The sequence below is a fragment of the Pezoporus flaviventris genome, unplaced genomic scaffold (genome assembly GCF_033815535.1).
Source record: "Pezoporus flaviventris isolate CSIRO_AGI_PZ_B2104156 unplaced genomic scaffold, CSIRO_AGI_Pfla_v1 ptg000002l, whole genome shotgun sequence".
Classification (NCBI taxonomy): domain Eukaryota; kingdom Metazoa; phylum Chordata; class Aves; order Psittaciformes; family Psittacidae; genus Pezoporus; species Pezoporus flaviventris.
In genome coordinates, this window is record NW_026892550.1 from 79,633,672 (window position 1) to 79,656,395 (window position 22,724).

General features: G+C 36.4%; 1 protein-coding gene across 1 annotated transcript in view; it reads right to left on the bottom strand.

Annotated features, from left to right (window-relative positions):
* PIK3C2G (phosphatidylinositol-4-phosphate 3-kinase catalytic subunit type 2 gamma) overlaps positions 1-22,724 on the bottom strand; it is a 207,892-nt gene that overhangs the window by 67,438 nt on the left and 117,730 nt on the right. Inside the window, exons 19-24 of the mRNA XM_061444643.1 lie at positions 22,204-22,384; positions 20,755-20,862; positions 18,409-18,501; positions 16,200-16,329; positions 14,104-14,240; positions 12,156-12,325 (exon numbers count right to left, since the gene is read on the bottom strand). Coding sequence (XP_061300627.1) covers positions 12,156-12,325; positions 14,104-14,240; positions 16,200-16,329; positions 18,409-18,501; positions 20,755-20,862; positions 22,204-22,384 — 819 coding nt within the window. The remainder of the gene's footprint in view (positions 1-12,155; positions 12,326-14,103; positions 14,241-16,199; positions 16,330-18,408; positions 18,502-20,754; positions 20,863-22,203; positions 22,385-22,724) is intronic.

Genomic DNA, 22,724 nt, shown 5'->3' on the forward strand with positions numbered 1-22,724 from the left:
TCAAGATTTCCCCAGAATCTTCTTTCATTCATTCGTTAGCTTATCTTTTGTTTAGCAGTGGTATTTAAAATAGATATTCAGTATTAAATAAATTAATACAATTAGGGTCATGGAAGTGAAATTGTTGAAGAAAATAAGAAAGAGAGAGAGAAAATCAGCAATGTTAACATTTTCACTAAGCAGTGGCCAGAAGTCCAAACCAAATCCTGATTTGAAAGCATTTTATCATCTTGAGAATAAACAAACCCCAAATCTGTTTCTCACCTGCATTATGTTTTGGGGCTAAAATATTCCAAGTCAACACTACTGTTGTAAAGGTTCCATATTAGGCATTTTGTTCAAAATACCTATTTGGTTTCTGATGTCCAACTGCATCAAGAGAGACAATCACACTATAAAAACATAGCCTTTTCTGAGCTAGTCCATGTCTCCTGCATTAAGCCACTTGAGCTGAAAACAGATACTGCAATCAGAAATTCCTTTATGGGAAGAAATATGGTGTTAACATCGTTGGTTTGGGCTGTGGGCCAATTTCCACATAATGCAATGGCTGCAGTGCTAGTCAGTTCCCTTACTGTTGTTGCTAAAGTATCCATTTGAATGTATAACTGATATTTATATTACTTGCAGATTAATTTTATTTGTAAGATAATTTTAAGCAGTTTTACAAGGTTCTTAAATTTCTAAGGTCGTAGACCTGTCCTCCCTTATTAACCTGCAAAATAGGATGTAGAAGTTTGCTTTCCCTGGTTTTGCTCAAGGTCTTGTGATATCAGAGCCCCTCCTGCAAGGTAATCCCTGCAAGCAGTCAGATGCTGAAGCTCCATTCCTGCACATGTCTAAGCCAGCTGCTCATGAGGGGAACACTTTGCAATTGAAATTAAAAATGCATACAAAACCAATGTAGTATAGGAGAGAACACACACTAGAAGGAACAACACAGTCATTTCTCCTGATAATGTTAAAAAGCAGAGTTTCAGAGGGAGGAGATGCTTACTCACTGAAAAGTACCATAAAGGATTCTGAAAACCCAAGTGACAGGACTGAATGCCTGCATATAGATGCAAAATGTTCCTTGCAGCTTTCACAAACTCCTTCAGAATATAAAACCATAGAAGGGAATAATATCAAAACATAGAAGAAAATAGTCTAAAAATTACTCCAGCAAAATTACAAACAGCCAAGTCAAGCCACCATCCATGCTGAATGGGAAAATTTACATCAGCAGAGGATGTTTTAGCCTGTATAAGAAAAAAGGCAATGCATGCCCTGGTGATGCATGAGGATTCTAATATATCACACACACACATGGAAATGAACCATACCTTGGTGCACAGCCTGTATTTCTATATTTAAACTAGTACATCTCTAACTGACAGTCTTCTGCAGAATATAGCTGAGATCATATTATATGATGGCATTTATTCAGAAGATATGCAATGTGTCCAAAGGCCTGACAATAACTATGAAAGACGCCATTCACTTGAACATACATCTATTAAATAGCTTGCTCAGATGAAGTTATCTAAAAGATTTAAACATGAAATTAAAACATACCTTCAAGATCACAGCTAAGCCCTACAGTACTTTATATACATAGGCTGTTCAAAGACCAATTTGTAGTGGTATTACAGCCAAAGGGACAAAGAGCCCCTTGGCCTAAAATCTGCATCTATTACAGCGTTCTGCCTCCATCAGAGCATCATCCTTTGCTTTTATAACAGAAATCAGTCAAAAAGGCAGTATCCCTGTTTATGGCAGAGTCTCATTGCAGTCCTGGACCTTAAAGACTTCATGATGGCTGTGACAAAAGAGTTTACTCAAGCGATTTAGTGAGAAGCAAGTCTAGTTTTATGGTGGTTTTATGTTTTCTTATTGTGTACTGCTCTAGAGAATTAAGATTTTCATGGGAATGTGTTTTGCAGTTCCTCTGGAGATTAAGGATGTTTGGATGACATGTCATGAGAGGGAGGAAACAAAGGAAACCTCAGCAACTAAAAAGATCACCATGCAAAAACAAACTTAGTCTGGGGTGATGGGAACGTTTACTGAGGCTTCACTATGGACTAGAAATATGGTGCATTCCTAGAAGACCAGTAAGATAATCAGGATTTGTTATGAAACACTAGATGTAAACCGATTAACAAAGCTTGTATGGTCAGCAATGGTTTTAGTTTTTCCTACTATGAATCTCACAGTACCAAATATTAGAGAATGATACACTGACTTCCTTATATATTAAGAAAAGTGTATAAGATGATGAACAAAAAATGACCTTTAGTCTGAGCCAATCTAAACTTCCTAATTGTGTAGTTATGGAAAAGTTTAAGTCACACAGAGTAATACAATGAGATCAAAATAGTTGTAGTCCAAGTTGTCATATGGCCACAGAAGACTGTGCATGAGAAACCATACAGAACTGTTTGCAATTTAGAAATCAGCTGCTCAACAGCCTACGCCCCCACAGATTCCTTGACTGCTTTAAAACCATTTTGACTGAGTCAAGAGTGACTGATGATAGCATTCAGTATGACTACATGAAATTTGGATATATCCAGTAAAATAGGAAAGGCTTTTAGGGAGCATTTGAATGCTGACATCATTTGAATGCTGACATCCTTTGCCAAAGCTTACTGAAGAACACTCACAAAATAAATTAACACAAGTGCTTATTTCTCTAAGCCAAGTGAAAATATCTAATCATAGTAATCATATATATTTGTAGACACAGAAAAAAAACATGAGCAAGCATATTCCTCTCATACATGAAAGAATGAAACAGTGAACAACTGCAGAACATGATCCGTCCCCAGCAAGCACATAAAGGATCATTAAAAAATATGCCTGGAAAGGGGAACATGAGATACTCCCATCTTTCTGCTTACTAGGACAAAATCAACCATAAACATGCTTATTTAGCCTATTCTCAAAATTTTTAGTTCTTCTCTAAACTCCCTATCAGATTTCTGTTCCAGTATCTCCCCTTGCTGAGTTTTTTTCTTTAATGCCTAATTTAACCTTGCTTTATTTTCATCCTATTAATTCTTGTTCTTTCCTAAGGGAACACGAAGATCCCATCTTCTTTACAGCAGCCTCTAATGTATTTGCAGACTTATTATGTCTTTCCTCAATCTCTGTAGACAATTGTTTCAGCCTTTTCTCATAAGTCTTGTTTTCCAGATGTCTGATAATTTTAATTGCTTTTCTCTGGACTATGTAATTTCTCTAGACTCCTTATCCACATCTTTCTAAAAGTAAAATGTTGAAAATGCTCCAGCTGAAGTTTTACCAGTGTTGCGTGAAGTAAAAGGATTGCTTTGTATTTCTTGCTTCCCAATTCAATATTCTATCAACTCACTTTCAACTTGTCTGTAGTATTATACTGAAAAAATGCTAATTCCAACTTTCATCATAGTCAAAAACTTTTACAATAGGCCTCCACTAAAATATGAGCAAACATATTCTCTATCCTATCATACTGATTACTAATGAAAATATTGAAAGCTATCAGTCCCATCACAAAACTTACAGTCTGCCATTTGGTGTATCCTTTCATTTTGATACTGGAACACAGGTAGGTACCCTCCACAAATGGCTGAGTGTAACAGTTCTGTCTAGGCAGTGCCTTCTTAACTTATGCTAATATTATTTTTGAAAGTTACAGGAGCTGTGCTAAGGCTACATTAACTTGCATCAAGTTATATTATATGTGTTCTTTCTCCTCTATTTCACAAAACGATCCTCTCCTGGAAAAATAACCATTCAAGAAGATAAATGCTCCAGAAGAACTCTATAGTGCTTATTCTTCTGATCACTGTTACAGGAGATGATAGTCTCTTCAACAAGCCTAGAATCTAAATGATGTAAATGCATTTTAAGTGACCTCATAATAAAGCAGTAGTTCTGAGCTTTGCATAAAATATGAACACTTGCTGGACTTGATGGTTAAGTTTTCCAACTGACTTCAATAACATTTGCATTTTCACTGGCTTGTATTGCAAATTTATGTTCAGATATGTTTAGATAACTTTTCTGCTTTCTGTTTCTTGTAGTAAAGCCAAGAGTTTCATTGATAAGTCTGCTCCTGAAGCGTAAGCAGGCTCTAGCAGAGACTTTACTCCTCAAATCAGGCAGACCTGATACATATCCATCCACACCTAAATAACACGACAGTCTGAATTTCAATTGCCAAATAGCCATTACAATGCTATAAATAGGAACAGAAGAGAAACGTGAATTGGGAAATTTGAAACAGCTTTTAAAAACACCTAGAATAAGAGAGAAAATTGAAACAGCTGAGGTTTTGACTGGCCATAAGAAAAAAAACCCTTCACTGTAAGGATAGTTAGATATTGAAACAGGTTGCCTGGCAAGATTACCCTGGCAGGATATAGCTGGGCATAGCCCTGGGTAAACTGGTCTGAATTTAGTGTTGACCTTATTCCATTAATACTTAGACAGAAAGATGCCTGAATGCCCTGAGCAACCTTGCCTCAGATAAACTACATAGCCTGGCCATTCAAAACATGCCATCTAATATTTTTGACCTACATTTGCAAAAGATAACATGGTTTCAACTCTATTTTCTGCCCTTTATGCTGCTGTTTGAGATATCTACTGCATAAAAAGTTTTCTAACTATTAATTTGGAATCTAAATTCTGATTACAATTTTACACATATTATTTTTATATTAACATCTATATTTAAAGGAAGAAACAGTGACCTCGCTTGGAGTATTGTGTGCAGTTCTGGTGTCCTCAACATAAAAAGGACATGGAACTGTTGGAACAAGTCCAGAGGAGGGTCATGAGGATGATCAGGGGACTGGAGCACCTTCCGTATGAAGATAGGCTGAGAAAGTTGGGGTTGTTCAGCCTGGAGAAGAGAAGGCTGCGTGGAGATCTCATAGCAGCCTTCCAGTATCTGAAGGGGGGCTGTAGGGATGCTGGAGAGGGACTCTTCATTAGGGACTGTAGTGACAGGACAAGGGGTAACGGGTTAAAACTTAAACAGGGGAAGTTTAGATTGGATATAAGGAAGAAATTCTTTCCTGTTAGGGTGGTGAGGCACTGGAATGGGTTGCCCAGGGAGGTTGTGAATGCTCCATCCCTGGTGGTATTCAAGTCCAGGTTGGACAGAGCCTTGGGTGGCATGGTTTAGTGTGAGGTGTCCCTGCCCATGGCAGGGGGATTGGAACTAGATGATCTTAAGGTCCTTTCCAACCATAACTATTCTATGATTCTATGAAACTAAAAAGAATCTCCTGATTTCTTTAGGTTATTGGGGAGAGTTGTTAAACCATTATGGCCTTATTTATTCATTTAGCTCTTCTTATGTGTATATCAACTTTGCTATTATCATTAGTTTTCACTATAAGAGCCTTAATGTTATCTTTCCAGTAAAATCACAGTGTTGAACATACCTGCTATTTTGATCAGTAGTTAAAGAAATGTTTCACAGATTGGATGGACCTATTCTGAAAGATTCATCTGCTTCTGCCAGTAAATGAATTGGTTTCACTGAGATTTAATCATGCTTAGCAGATATGGTAGAAAACAAGCTATAACCCTCACTTAAGCTAAGGGCTCAGATTCATCATTCTGTTAACGTGTAGTTTTCTCATGTAAACTAAACCACAGTAACTATTATTCCCCTTTTGCAAAGTGCAAGGGAATGTGACTTCTTAAAATCCCTTTCACTGTGGGCCAACTGAAGTTAGTGAGTTTGTAAATCATGGAGATTTGATCACACCTGGTCCCACAGGATTACTATGATGACAGTACAGCTAACATAAACGTTGACAGGTGAGGTCAGAAATGTTTACAGACCCTAGTGCACACCTAGTATTTGCAGCGTGTATTGCCACAGGGACTCATCTGGAACCTTACCTTGTTAATAGGAAAATTGACGGGAAAGCAAAGAATTTGAGGTGTCTCTTGATGGTTTTCACTCTGGCTGCACTGACCCAGTCTCTGCAGCAATCACTAGTTATTCTGGGGTCCGACCACAGAATTTATTCATTTATGGTCACAGAATTTTAACCACTTCATACAGTCAGCTGAATGTATAGTTTTGAAAAGATCCTCCCTGAAAGAAGATGTACTCTGCTTTAAGAACATACATGTCTTCAATAGTTTCAAACACTATCTTATTGCAACCATGCACAACTTATGTTGACTGGTTAAAAAGCATCACTGTGTCCAGCTTATGCACCTTCTGAGCTGAGTTAGGATCCCCTGTTCAGACAGTCACACATTAGGCAGCTTGCATTCAGTCACCAGATATCAGACTGTTATTGCATATCAATTTTAAGGTGGATTTAAATCCTTTATATACTTCACGTTCAATACCTATATGTGAAAGTGCTCAGTACAGCATTCCTGATACCTTAGATCACTTTCTAAGCCTGTCAAATTTTCCAGATTTGTTAGGAGTTCACTACTAACCCTATTGACAAAACACTTGAGACTTAATTCAGAAGGACATTGAAGCAATTCTTCTTGTTAATAGAGATTGCTGGACATCTGCTTTTTTGTATTCTGACTGACCCTCACTAGTGGAAAAGATTTTAAAACTCAGACTTAAAAGTTGGCTTAAAATAAGTAGAACAAGCAGGGTTATATTCCATAGCTATCAAATATTCAGCTAACAGGTCTTTTCAGTATGAGACAGCTATTTGGAAAACACAGTAATGGTTGCAGGAGATTTGTATATCACCAAGCGAAGTAGAGAAATAAACCTGTGATGAAGAAATTGAACTGCACAGAAAGTCCCTAGGGCAGGGGGTAAAATTCTACATGAATTAAATCAGTATACTTCCCAGTAAAGGATGAAGGACAAAGGCACAGTGTGCAGAACAAGCAGAAAAAGAAACCAAGGATCAAGCAACAGAAATTATTTTAGAAGTGCTTGATGTATACCTGACTATGTGTCAGAACATAAAAAGGTATGTATAGAAAACTTTTGGAGAAAGAGGTAATACAATAAGATGCTTCTGATGGGAGCAGAAAAGAGAAAGTATTTGTCTCTGTAAACAGTTATACTTCAAAAAGGGTTACATATAAAATAATATAATCAAAATGGATAGTGAACATGATGTCTTTTTCCCCTTTTACTTCTCTTTTATTGTTAAACTTCCCTTCTCTAGAGTCACATTCTACAGAAAAATCACAGGGTGACTAATACAAAGAGAAGGAGGGAAGGGGTGAGGGCAGGAATAAAATCTCTGAAGCAGAAAGTTGATAGGGTACTTTCTGTGTGAGAAAAACAGCACCTCCCTTCACTGTATGGGTACTTTGAAAAAGATAACCAAAAAAATTAAGTGGACAGTGAACATAATTTACTCTCATTCCAAAAAGGTTTATTTGAATGCCCTCCAGAAGAGTCTATTATTGAAAACAAATAACCAGTGGTAAAGGGCAAACTACTATCCAGGCTTGATAATTAAAGAAAGCATCAGAATGGCAACAATAAACACATACTCTTTAAGACAGGCAAATATAACAGAAGTGCATCTGAAACTCATGACTGCAACTTGTGCTGCTCAGATGTTCTCAGACTTGACTTGTGCTTTTGGTGTTTAATTCAGGGCAATTACAGACACGTGACTTTCAGAAGTGATGGACTTCATGCCTCATGTATTCAAGCCCCTTTAGGCCTTGTCACCTTGAAGGTGACATTGTTTCCCCGTTAGGTCTTCATGCATATTTCACCTTCCAGTCTTTATGCAAAGATTTATGTATATGACTATCTTCAAACATCTGTATAATCCTATTAAGATCATTGAAGCTACTAAGGTTCTTTAATTTATGGAATTAAATCTTTCCAGGATTTCAGCTAGAGATTTTTGTAAAGTGGCATATAGGAAGTGATGAAAGTGGATCCTGGCAGATAATTAGGAGTTACCAGTTCACATAAAGTAGGAACTCCAGATCAATGATTTCAGAAAAATAAATCTGAACTGCAGAAAACAAATTAATAAATAGGCATAGCAAGAATTCCTAATGAAATCTCACAGCAGGTAATACAGGTTACTCCAACAGTTTCCATGTACAAATTTAGAAAATGAAAAGTGATTCTACTTTAAGTTTTTACTTCAGGTTTTAGTCAATTCTTTTGATAAGTACCCTAAATAAAATTTTTAATAGGCACAAAAAAAAAAAAAAAGTGAAATTCTCAAATTCCTATCTTCCTTCTTCCCCACTTTTTATAAAAAGGTAGAAAACACATGTAGATACAACGTAATTAAAGAATGTAGCTACAAGTTATTTTTCCCTATCTATTTGCCAACTTTTCTGGTTTAGAAAGAAAGACCTGAATTTTTTTTTTTTTTTAAATAAACACTTCCAGTGCAGCAGTAACAGTCATTTTAGGTTATTAACACTAAAAATAAAATAAGTTACTTTTAAAATAAAAAGTGTCACTTTATTTTTTTACATGCTCAGACATTGTTCAGTGTTTTTCAGTATAGGAAAACACATAGGAAGAAAGTGTGGGAAACATAATTTTCCCATATTTTAGAAGCTTCCTTCAAAAAACTGGAATTTCCCAATGGAATAGTTAGGCTGCCTCTATTAATTACCTTTGTAGAAGAAAACCAGTTTAGCAAATTTAACTTCTGGGAAAACCACACCAAGATGACGGACTAGTTTGGCAAAGAGACAAGAGTGTGTCTGTGATTCAGATCAGGGAAAATAAAGGCCAGTGAGTGTTGTAAATAATCAGGATGATTGGCATTAAAAAAAAAAAAAAAAGATACCTAGGTTATCAAAGTGTGAATTCACAGTGTGCCATGAGCTGGACTACTCTGTATCTTGCCATCAGGTTTCAGACTATACATCACTGACTGAAAAAATATGTATGACAGTGCTGGAAGTGATTGGTAGTGGAGCAGATGAGACTGATGAAGTCAGGATTAGTTCAATTAGCACAGGATTTAAATCTCTTATTTCTTAATTCACCAAAGAAGAAATTCTCAAAAGGCACTGGTCAGAACCAAAAAGAAGAAAACAAAAGAAAGGAAAGCACAGAGGCAAAACCATGAGCCAGACACCTTCTGTACCCTATGACAACTGACCTCCTAGTCCTGTATGATTACCTGGATAATATTACACCTGTTTGAGCTGGAATGGGTCTAAGATGATTCTCACAGAATACACGTTATATAACAAATGGGACAATTACATGAAATTAAATAAGAAGCATTTCCTCATACAGTTTGAAGTATATCTGTAGAATGCACTGATTTAGGAGACTTTAGGGTCAAATACAGGGTCTGGATAAGAGAATGAAAAAGAGTATTTTATTACCACTTACAGAATATTTCATCCAGTATAACTAAAAAAAAAAAAAAAAAGAAAGAAAAGAAATGTGGTTTAGTAAGAAAGTTCCCTATGGGACTTTGGGAATAATTCTCCTGCCAAGCTCTGTTATGCTATTGGTTGGATACAGCATACATCTCCCTCCACACTTCTGAAACACTAGTTCCTATACCCAAGTAAAGACAGTACTATTTAACATATTTGCCGCACTATGATTGTACACAAAAGTGGAAAAGACAGAGGGCAGGAATTAGAAAAGTTAACTAATCCCATGTTGTGGTGTTACACAGTCATGATTACAAAAGTGCTAATGACTGCATGAACCATACCAGCTTCAAAGGGTTCTCTGAAGACTCATACTGGATTTGATAGAAAGAACTGCAGACCATACATGACAGTGTGCCAGTCTCAAAACTGCCACGTATGCCTTTCACTTTACTTACATCAGCAGAAATATGCAGAATGCTGCAGAGGACTTATCCTCATGAAGCTGTATGAGGAGTAAGTCTGGTAATGGCAAAAAGAGCTCCTTGAGAACAGAAAAAGGGCAGCTGTGGCAAGCAGCTTCTTAAATTCTTGAAGGAATGACAAACAGTTCAGAAATGGACTCCTTTTCTATAAGCCCTCATTCATTTGCACAGATTTTATTCTACAAATAAAACCAAGTTTATTTGTGTGATGTGTGTAAAGACCAGTGGCATGTGTAGGGATTCGCATCAGATGACTTTCATTTTTTAAAGCCACCTACAGAACTTCACAATTCTATGTACAGTATCTACTGTACATAACCTCAAGGGTCAGCATTAATAACTCTAAAGATTTGAAAGCACTGTACTGCTGTTTTATTAATATTTCTTTAGACGTTCAATATTGTTGGGGGTGCAAAGAACTCAAATAAAAATCTAATAAGAACTCAAATAGAAATCCAATATAAAGAGCTGTTAAAATAACCAGAGGCTTAACCTGTTTCAGGACTTTTCTTGTGGGAATGAGTAGATACAAATAGCACTGAGGTTTTCAAATTTTGAGAAAGCCTGAAATTTATGGGACATAGAAATGTGATATCCCTGTGTTCCTGCATTACAACTAACATGTTACATTTCATGAAGGTGTGTACAGCTCATGAGAACGGTAGTCATTATCACCTGCATGTAGTATAAGAAAGACAACTATTGTCCCATGATGTTCACAACCTGCTGTTACATGTAAGTCTTAGTTTTACTATGGAACCATGAGGGCACTTCATGAATAGAGGTCCAGAAATGTATTATTTTAGCCTATAGCTTTAAAGTAATATACTGCATAAAGAAACTGGGGAAAAAATTGTGGTTGCTTATAGAAGTGACTATATTTTAAGTAATTTTCATAGACTTAATAAGAAGATGTAGTAAGATGTAGTTGTAAAACAGTAAAATTAATATTTTTATTATTGCTATTACATTATTTTTGTTTAAATTTGGTTGTTGTGTGTCCCCCTGTGTTTGCTTCATCCAGTTGTTCACTCAAACTAGATTCTTCACTCATGCAAAATTACTGCTCAAGGAAATTCCTATTAGGCTCCAGGACAAAATTTGCTGAAGTGAAGGATGCAGCACTTGACTCAGAATGTGCATGAGCATCTTATTTTTATTGCTCTGTTCTGCTTTATTCTTTTCACAGCAAATAAGGAGGATTAAGGGAGCATATCTTGAATGATTGATGATAATTCTGAGCACCACAACTAAATCTTTTGACTGCCTGACTTAGAAGTACTTATTATCCCCATCAGCTTCCCTGATATCAATACTCCCACACTGTTATTTCCGTCTAACACACTGAGATAGTCTAGAACAGTCAAAGGCCAGCTTACAATAATAAAAAATAAAAAGAAGAAAGAAAGGAAAAGTTAGCTCAAACTGAATTCTGGGACTTGTTCTGGAATTATTAGGAAACATGGAGGAAAGACAACTCCCCCCACACACATCACATTTTGTCAGTATTAGGGATCATTTATCTATCTATCTATCTATCTATCTATCTATCTATCTATCTATCTATCTATCTATCTATCATCTATCTATCTATCTATCTATCTATCATTAGGGTTCATCTCTACTCTGTTATAACAGCTTCTTTGTGTTTTGCACATACTGCCATTGTTTTATGTATTCTTATTCCATCCCAATTCATCTCTCCATAGTATGATCCCATCAGGAACTTGAATACATGATCACACTATTTTATCTTTATTACGGGAAAGTTACATCCCAGATTGAAACATAGAAAAACTACAGTCTTGTTTAGGTCAAATCATAGTTACGAAACAGCCCCTGAGCTCAGTGTGGTTGATATAAAACTTCAAAAGATAATGAAAAAGCTTGCAATTTTACCCACAGAGGAATAATGTAATTATTATCCATGTCTATGTGAAAATTATTTGATTTTCTATGAATATGGGAAGACAGTGGTCATTTAGATACATCTATGATTTTGGTTCCATTATAGGAACAATCTTCTGTTAGAAAAAAACAACAGACATGAGAATTATTTTGGCATAGACTATTATTCTGGTCGTTATTGAAATGCATCATTCCAATCTCTGACCAAACAAGGACTTATATTTATCTACTTTTTTTCTTTTTTTGACTGAAAGGGGATCTCCAACCTCTCTTAATTCCTCTTCTAGTCATTCCTATATTTTTTAGAGGTTTTGTGAACAACAAAAGGTGTTTTGGAAAATTAAGAAAAAAAAAAAGCGTGACCTCATTTGTAGTTTTTCCATGGGAGCAGATAAGGCTGTGACATTTCAGAACATTGCTTTGAAGTTTACTATGTGCGTTACTATAGATACTAACCTTTTTATGCTTCCAAATGTCTGCGCATGACCTAAAAATCTTCCAAAATCTATGTGGAACATGTGTCCGGCATTTGTCAGCATTATATTGTCATTGTGTCGATCACAGACTCCCAGAATGAAGGTAACAACACACCAGCCAGCGCAGGAAAAAAAGAAATTCCTTATTGCCTAGTTAGTAAAACAAAAGCACTTAATGGAAATATTCAGAATTACTTGTTTGGACTTCTACAAATGCTATGCATGTTGTAGGAATGGTACTCATACAAGTAATACACAAATTTCAAAGTTACGATACAAAAACAATTTTATGCCTGAGATTTTCACCTTGTGTATTATGGACACACTTGAATGCTATAGAAAATTTCTAAGGTGAAATGTATGCAAGAAAAACAAGCTTTTGGCAGGAAGCTGACATTTTCTGTTCAATAGCATGTATATTGTAAAAACCATTGTTTAGAAATTACTTGGAAATCCACAAATTTAACCATTTGTTTTGTAGTGAGAGTCAGTTATTTTATATCCACTGTACTGTTCAGTACCTGTAGATGTAGGGTGCCATCTGCAATGGCTGATACATTCCACAGCACTGTGGAAAACATAGGTCACAGCCCAAGAATTAGCTGAATTTTACGTCAGACCACTTATTCACGTTGAAGACCTTGGATAAAAAAAACTAAGCTTTCTGTGATTTTGCCCACCCAACTATAAAATAATGATATTAAAGGTTATTCTGAATTAGTTTTCTTGAGCACCTTAGATAGAGTATTGCATGAGCAAAAAATCATGAAGGAGTAAAAAAAGAGAAAGGTTCATTCACCAAAGAGTGCAAAGTGAATGCACAGTAGCAGTTTTATGCATGCCCCATGCAATCAGATCCAACTGCATTTTATGTTTAAAAAAACTGAAAGAAAATGGATAACTGGTTTTAGAATATTCTACATTAATGGGAGTTTTTAAAAACCACAGCAGCAGCAAGAAATCAGGTTTGTAATCAATAACTAATAGTAACTTTTCAATTGAAATGTTGGCTGCACTTCTACCATAACACTGTAAACTTACAAACTTAAAAAATAATCTCGACAGATTGTTCCTGTTTAATTGAATCAAGATGATACACCAGGAATTCAAGTGTACTTATGAAAATGAGGATGAACAAATGCCTGTGGAATAGCTACAAAATTATTAAAAGCTAACAAACTTATTTATGCTGTATATCGCCTGATAAACTGTTATAGAAACAATTTTCAGAGTGGTAAACACTCAAAGGTCCTCTTTAAATTCAAGATTTTGGCTACTAATCTACTGTGGGCACAGAGTAGGTTTCTAAGAATTGTCCAGCAACATAAACGTTAAGTTTTTCATGGGCCTCAGAACATGCTCAACCAACAAAGAATTAATAGGTTGGTTTGGGAAACATCTGCTTCTATAAATAAAATTGCTAATTTTTTGGCTCATGCATAATGCCTAGTTTCATAAAATCAGATGCATTACATAGGATCCCACAATGTGATATGAAAAGCATGATTTTATGTGTCATATGACTAGGTAGTTTTGATAAAGCAGCTTTCTAAAACTGTGTCTACTGACATGGGTTTTTCCAGCTACAGGAAATTCACTGAGACTTTGCGTGGTTTATATAAAATAAAGTATTTAGAGAGCTGACCTAAAAATAAATGCTTAGAGTTCAATACTTCATTTCTATTTCACTTTACTACTAAATTTCAAAAATCTCTATGACACATTTTTTGTAGGAAATGTATTGCAATGCACCTGATCCAGAGAAGTATCTCCTTAGAGAGTGGCATTCAAGTCAACTCCCTGACTTCTATGCACGTGACTTGCTTGTCTTGTGTCTGAGTCATTTGTTTTTGCTGCTTACTGGCATTTGTTTTTTTTTTCCCCATGGTAAAACATGAAATGTATAATAAGCTTCATTTTGATGTTACCTCTTGGTAACTTGATTCCAGAGGATGGTGATGGCGGAACCATTTTTTAATTGTGTTTTCTTTCAATGGTCCTATCAGTCCAGACTCCCTGTGGATCTTCGCTAGTGTGGTAGCATCTGGCACCATCTGTACCAACCCTAATCAGATAGAAAAGAGTTTGCATGAAAAACCTTTAATTTTAAAAAGATAAGAACATCAATACATATTGCCTATTGTTGGATCATTCCATGCAGAAAAAAATACGTGCAAAAAAGCTTAAAAAATAATGAATGCAATAGAAAATATGGATCAGAACTGGTTTTCTCTTTCTCCTTGGAAACAAAACACAAAGGACAGTAAAAAATGGCAGTTCTGTGAATCAGAAATAAAAAAAAACACAATAAAAATATTGTGGACATAACTGCCTAAGGTACAAATAAGGACAACAATTTAATGAGATTCAAAGTTGGTAAAATATGTACAAAATGAACAAAAATCTGTAAAAAATAGGATTAGCTATTTGCTGTGAAATATTTCATATGTGTTTACTGTCTAGAATGCTACATATATTTTTCTGCAGTATGTGATGCTAATCACAGCTGGGAGAAAGGATAGTAGATAATGCAGAAATTAGTCTGATCCAATATGACATAAACTGGGACTTTGAAGTGCAGAGAGAAGCCAAGCATTTTGCAATGCTTCACTTGAGTCCTCTCTGTCTCTATTGCATGCACGTAATCCCTTTTTTGGAACTGAGACCCTGCTTGCTGCCTTCTGTCCCTGTCCCCATGTGTGGTCCCCTGATGCATTTCTGTGAAAAGTAATTTCATTGTTCCCATGACTATGAAATTATCATCACCTACTTCCTTGCATGCAAAAGCTAGCCCATGGAGTAAGTCATTAGCCTACGACTGGGAAGACCTGGGTACACAAGTTTACTTAAGCACATATACTGTATGACCACAGGGAAGTCACTTGGTCCTTTTATCCCTAATCATTAAGTGTAAATCACTTATATTAGCACTTTTGTAGCTCATAAGAAAGACATTGTGTGGAAAACCTGTTGGACACCGAGAGGTTTTCTGCTGCTATGGTGCTGAAAGGAAGAGACTGTCAGGCAGAGAATACCTGCAGATGATCTCTGTATCTTACTTGCAAACATCAAATTAAGTGCTAGTATTTAGCAGAGACTATAATATGATCGGAAACAGTGTTCTTGTACTACGTGCATTTGAAGCAGAAGCCTTAAGTTTTGATTCACATCTCTACAAAGAAAGAAGGAGTCTTTCAGGTCACCTTAACACCCATCATGTGAACTCATCTAAACTTTCTCCTAGTTCCTTCAGATCATTCATCCTCTCTCATTTTCTCTTTGTAGCTCAGAAAGCAATGATTGTTTTTAATTTTTAATTTTAATAGTTTTGTACAGCAGGTAATCTGGATACATCAATCTTCTATTTGTGCAAGGATTATTTTCAGTAAAAGACTGGGAGAGTCAGTAAAAAATAGTAGGCTCATTGCTGTCAGTAAATTTGTTTAGCAAGCAATTGGTGTCCAGCTACAGATCTGCTGTAACAACCACAAAAGAGAGAAAAAAAAGAGCTTTCAGATGAGTCAGACCTGCCCTTAGCAGCATAAATTGCAATATTAGTGTTTCAAAATCAACACTGTGAAGCTGTCATCACTAGAGGTACTTTCTGTAGCCACATGCTACAGGTTCATTTAAGCACCTATGCAGGATCACACTGGGTTAAAACTTCAGCAGCTATGGCAAATACTCTCCAAAGCTCTCTTCTTGATGTGTGAAGTTACTTTTAAGAATCTGGCGCAAACCGATGGTGTTAAAGCTTTTGGAAAATTCTAGCCTAAGCTGCTACAAAATTCAATGAGTTTGGTTTCACTTCTTCTGGAGAGGCGGAATGAATAAATAAAATGAACATTAAAATTCAGGGCTGGAGTAACTGAAATTCTAAGCATTGTTTTGTTTTTTTTCTTAAAGGAGGAAGATAAATAAGACATCCATGAAAATAAAAGCTACAGGGAGGATTTTTGAATACTGTTGTTTACATGAAATATGAATAATGTAATACAGGTAACTTTTATAATCTAAAACTGACCTTGGCCTTTTCCTGTAGATAAACACCTATAAATGATCATTTGCATATCCAGTCCCTCTTGGAGCCAAATGCTGTCCATTACTCGAATAATTTGCAGAACCAGCATATCTTGACGTAGATCATCGCCTATCTGTGAAAATTGCACAAGAAGACCAAGCTTCTCCTCCAATACCAGATAGAAATAACTTCCTATTTCATTTAGACTTTTTCCCCCACCAAAATAGCTACATTCATTTTGCAGTAAATCCCTCTCGTTTTTCTTCAAAATTGCTACTTATCTTTCCATGTCGGAAGAGGACAGTGTAGATGGCGCACATAAGCAGAAACAGTTTTGACAGCCGCTGAGATGGTTACAAATGATCCCTGATTCACCGCAGCCCTGCTGCTTATTATTCCTATGTAATTATGAGAGTTTGAAAATTTAATCCGGAGGTAGGATCCTAATTTAGTTACATTCTGAAGTCTACCTAATGCTAGATCCCTTTTCATAAATGACAGTGTTTGGCTAATGTTAAGCTTCACAACTTGGTATTTGCAGCAGGCTGAAGGGGAATTTTATCATGAATTTGTATTTTATCCATTACATGATTCATATTCAGTTTCAAACACTGATGTGGTGTTGACTGCTCTCCCCATGGAGTCAGTCAAACAATAATCTTAGTGAAATGGGGCTTTAATTATAGGCACAAGAAGTAATGATGAGATTATTTTCAACCATGATTGAGTAAATGGGCTGTGAAAACATAAGCCCTGCTTTTTTTTGTTTCCCCTTTCCCACCCTATCTAAATACAAGTGATTTTTGCTGGTATTTTTAAGGGGCTTATTCTTTTATTACATCCTTTTTATACAAGCATTCCAATCTACAGACGTTCACTGCCATGAAATGAGTACTTGAGAACACATAATCTCATTTTAAAAAGAAAAAATCCAAATCTATTTTTCTTTTATTTAAAAGTAATCTTGACTCCAACTAACCCTTCATAGTACCTAAACCTATGAAAAATCTTATTCGCTCCACTTACCTTCTCTCCTTGTCTCACGCATGAAGTCAGTAGACAATGGAGCATGATATCAAGGCTTATCATTTTCCATACACATTAACCATAATGACTAAACAAAGAAACTATAGTACAAGATATATTACCACAATGGTTTGCTGACAGGAGATAGTGATGTCAGCTGCAATATTGCTAAAACTGCAACTGGACAGTTGTTTGTTTGTTGAATGTTACTGGGCAGGGAAGATACAGTCTAGGCAGAACCAGCACAAATGTTTAAATGCCCCATAAGCAGGCATTTACTTAGCTAAGTAGGAACCTATCTATTTAACATTGATTCTCAGATGAAATAGTACAAGAACCAGATCTCTGAATATTCAGGAAAACTTAACATTGCTAGCCTCCACTAACAGACTTCTGGTTCGAAAAACTATACTGCAAAAGGTCTAGGAATAATGTCTTTCGCAACACTGACCATATCATATTCATCAGCCATTTTACAAACTTCAGTATTCTCCTTTAAAAACAATATCCACTGTTATGTAAGATTTTTGCTCTTTTGAAGGGGAAGTAACTTTAAATTACATGTACTGTCTTCTGTGGATGGACACAGCACTGTCCTGATCTCTGAAGCTTTTCTAGGTTACAATAGGAGAATAAACCAGAGTTTATTTTCAGAGGTCAGTTCTTCCAAGTAACTCCAAGGAGACACCAGAGCTACCCTGCTGTCCCCTCCACCTTCCTCTTCCTCAGCCCATTCCCACGCGGTGGATGATAGGAGCAAATATAATTCTATGTAGCAAATGAACCCTCTAACACTCCAGTATTTTTATTTGTTAGAGCTATATGGAGAAGGCTAATGGATTCAGTTATTCAGAACTATCTCTTCTCTGAGACTTGTTCTCTGACTTCATTGTGGTAAATAAACTAGGTTTAAAATATAAGATTAATGTTTTAGCCTGGTTGTCACCATTAAGAAAAAGAAAAATTGCAGGGAGTTGTTTGATTCTCTCTTGATCAAAAAATTTGATACTTCAGTGCATTGCCTCAATTTATTCCATTATAAGTTGTATGTCAGAAATAATTGGGAAAAGCAAACAACAGAGCCAAATCAAACCTTCTCAAGCTCAAGGTTTAAAACATAAATTAGATGAACTTCAAATCAACATTTTCCATACAAAACGAACTGAGGATTAGAGGAATAACTTACCTTAAAAATAATATTGATGTTTTCACTTGGAGCATTTGCATTGACAAAGGAGATTTTTAATGGAAAAGCATTGGATGTAAAATATGAACATGACTTCAGGGAAAAAAAGATGAGAGAGAAGAACAACAGCGTCATATATACAAAACATCAGGATAATACAATTACTCAAAAAAAGGCACCATCTTTAAATACTACTTTTACATTATTGACTGTTTAATTGGATCAGGAAAATGAGAAATTCTTTTTCCCAGACAATTTATTTCACTCAATAATCAGATTATAGGAATGCGTAATTTTTTTCTGTACTAATTGTTTTTCATTTTTACACAGGCCTATTAACAACAAACTTTGGCTGGGACTAAGCAAATGAAGCACAGAAGACTGATCTAACAAGAACGTGTAAAGCACTGAAAAGCCTTTGGTCCTATTATTTTCTGGGGGGAAAAAGAAACAACAAAGCCCCAGTCATGCAACCTGCAAGTTGCAAGTAACCTGCTAATTTCATTGGTGACCTCATTCTGGCTGAGGATACAGGAAATTCTGAAAAATCCTCATCTATTTTATGTGGAATTTATCTTAATTACACATAAACTCTGACTTCTTATGCCCTACAGCTCCTTCCACCTGAAGACCTCAAAGGGCTTCAAAACAGATTAATGAGCCCAGCACTGCAAATCCTGTGTGAGTTAGAGTGGTATTATCATCATTAAAAAAAGGAGGGGGGGAACCCACCAAAAAAACAAGCAAAGACAAGGGTAAATTAATGACCTGGTTTCTAGAAATAATGAGTGCCCCACAGGAGCCACTGCTATCCTTACTGGGTGGAGTGCAATGGAGGCTAATTTGAACAAAAACACTACTAGACACAGCTGCTTCTTGCTTTGCATCCAAACACCTCAAAACATGGTACAAGCATGCATATATTGTCTTAGCCACATCATATCTCTGCAACATGCAACAGCTATCATTGATGATGAAATCCTGACCCCCTATGGAATTTTGCCAATTGAAATGTCTCATTAAGTGCTCAAAATGTTACTGTGAGATAATGCATTACTGATAGAGATGGGAGCAGTACTCGTAACTAGTAAAATCAATAGATGACACCAAAATGAATTAAATTTAGGTAATTATAAGCACTTAAAAATTCTAATTTGCATGATTATACTGACATATGGTTCAATCAAGAAGCTGCATATATTTATAGCAAGATAATGGCCTATAATGATATAAGAAAACCAAAAAAAAAACCCCAAAGTATTTCTCTTCAGATACTTTTATTTAAACATTTTGTATCTGTCCAGCCAAGCTGGTGCAGTATAAATAGCATGGCTGTATGGTGAAATACCTTCCCATTAGCCATTATTTCCAAAAAAGCCTGAAAGCAGTGAGAAGCAGCAGGCTTCAAATTCTTCTCACTTATATCATACATAATTGGCCCAAGCCTGCAGGGTGCTGGAAGACCTCCGTTCTCAGAGAGATCAAGGCTGAATAGCAATTACTGGAAGAATCATGGGTCAAAGGCAACTGAAGGGATCAGCACCTCTTAGAATCAGGTCCACTGTGGATAATGAGCCAGAGAACAAAAATAGAGCACAAATTGCTGTAATTAGGCAGCTGAAACTGGTAATATATATGGGTGTTCAGATTCGTTTTCTCTTTCTGCTGGATACCTTTGCTTTCTCCAGAGATGGAACACCTTATTCCTGGCATAGTATTGTTTATGAAAATATTTCTAAACAGTGAATAACTGAGCCTTAGTACTGTGCTCAAAATAAAGTTAAGTAACACTGAAGAGCACTGTTATTTCCTTTATTCTTCAGTCATTTTCAACAAAAGTCACAGACACAGGTAAGTTATTTTGAATATTTAATGTTTTAGCTATTCTCAGTCCTTTGCCTAGTCTTGCCTCAGCAAAAAAGGAGCTATCTCTAGACCTTTAGCTGCTCTCATACCTGACAAGGGAGTCATAGATGAGAAAAAAACCTGCCACCAAGAGCTGCCTGGGCAGGACGGTAACCTTGTCAATCCTGACACCACCACAGGGTAGCTGAGCTGGGAGCAGGCTGCTCAGAGTTTGAAATCTCTGCTGCCACTGCTTTGTAAGGTGATACGTGTATGCAACACCCACCCCACCAGTCCCCTTCACCTCTCCCTCAAACAAAGGCCCCCAGTTTAAAGTGGATTAGGCTAGGTGTCAAGTTTCCCAGATGACCCATCCTTTATACCAGTAAGAGTATTTCCTAGTCAATGCAGCCATTCACTCCCTCTCCCCCTTTATACTAAAAAAACCCAAATAAAAAGACCCAAATGAAAACCATAATTCATTGCATGAGCTAGACTTACGTCTGCCTTTATGCCTTGGACAACAAGCGCGGGATTCAAGGGAAGCCGACAAACCTTTACCTCCTGGAAGAACCGCTGAAGTCTGTTGAGTTCCATCTTTAACACCTCCTGCAACATGTGAATCGTTATGGCAACATGAAAGAACATAGCAGCAGCTTTTAAACCCTTGACTGTCTTTCTGTATTTTAAACAAGCAGTACAATTTCTGGAGCTAGCAGCATCCATGCAAGCTTATAACAGCTAATGAGGTCATGCTGAGGTGCAGCTATTAAAAATAAGAACTGTGATTTTACTTCGCATTCATGTTTTTTTCTGACTAGGTGCACTACCAGTTCACGCTGTTGTGTCAGTTCAGAATCAACACCCTTCATTAGAGGCTGATTAGCCTTGCACCTGCTTTGCTGCATCTCATATTGTTTTTGCCTTGATGGACAACTTCATAATTTGTTGCTTGTTGCCTCAACATTGTGATCTGCCTCGCCTAACTGTAGGTGCGTTAACTGCGAGGTTTAGGAGTTTCTCAGTATCACAGTAACTGCAGCTTTGAGACTAATTTCTAAAATCCCAATTATGCATAAATAGTGTATAATGTCTCACTATTTCTTTTTCTTTGCAAGGATTTTTTCCTTTGCATATCTTTTCCTCTATATACTCCCATTTTTGCTTTGCTGCTCTCAGTAGCAACAGTGAGAGTTTTCTGAAAACTCCTTTGAAAATCTTTGAATCCCTAATAAGGCAAAAAGAAATTATGGTAACTTTCATGATAACCAGCAGTGGCAGGCATATTTTTATTTGGCTTTCTGGTCTGTCTTGCTGAGCTCCCAGCAAGCAGCGGTTTTACACATCAGGTAAGTAACAACAGCTGTCTTGGAAAATTAACAGTTTTGAACTGGAAATGTACCTACGTAATGTAAAAGCTGTGCCTGCTGGAGAAGAGGACTATAAGCCTGCTGCTACCAATGCATTTCTGCAGATATGTGTGCAGCATTAATTGCTGAATGCTGTATTGAAGATATTAAGTACAGTCCACTCTGGTTGGCTTTGCTAAGAAATGAGGATGTTCAGCCTGTCAAGGACAACTCTTAGCAAGGTTTTCAAGAACAGCAGCTCTACAGGAGTCAAATATTTTGAGATGAGGTGCTGAATGTGAGCCTTACTTTCTGTAAAATGCTAACTGGTTTTGTTGCCATTATTTCTGACCACCTCCAAGTCTGGTTGAGGAACCATCAAAGAAGGAATTTAAATGGCTTAACAGATTTACTGACCTCAAATTAATAGTTATGAGAATTGTCCCATTAAATACAAATGTTTTACTTGTTTTCAGCCCATCACAAAATTTTACAAATTTCAGTCAGATCTTGTGGTTTATTTACGTAAAGGGCACTATAGGTAAGAGCTGTTACCTCAGAAAAAAAAACTTAGATGATAGAGGAGGTATTTTTAACAAACCTTTCTTTTTGCATCACTGGCAGCTTTCACTTTTTTGGCAATGTCTTCCAGAATTCCGGTAAGATTCTCCTCCTTAGAAAACTCATTGTTCAGGGTTTTTCCAGCACAGAACTGGAGAGCAGCCAGTACTTTCTGATACCAGATTTTGAAATGAACTTCATTCTGTGCATTCTTCAACAGCCTGAAGGAGGGAGGGGAAAAAAACATTTGTGTATCTTAAACTGACTTTTATTTTCCACCACCTCTAGCAGAAACAATAAATGGACTCCAGACTAATCTGTATTTGGTGACTTTGGGCAGCAGAGAATGAAAACAAAATGTGTATTCGCTGTCATCAAACAAGTCCCATTTGATAACTAATGAGATTCTGAGTGTCTTGAATCAATAGGAACCTGCCATTTCTATGCATTGTCAAACATAGTTCTGTGCCTGTATTGCTTCTTATTTCTGCAAGAAAATTTTACAAAATGAAAATAACTTGTATTTTTTGAAGTCCAGCCCTAAATATATATCCCCAAATC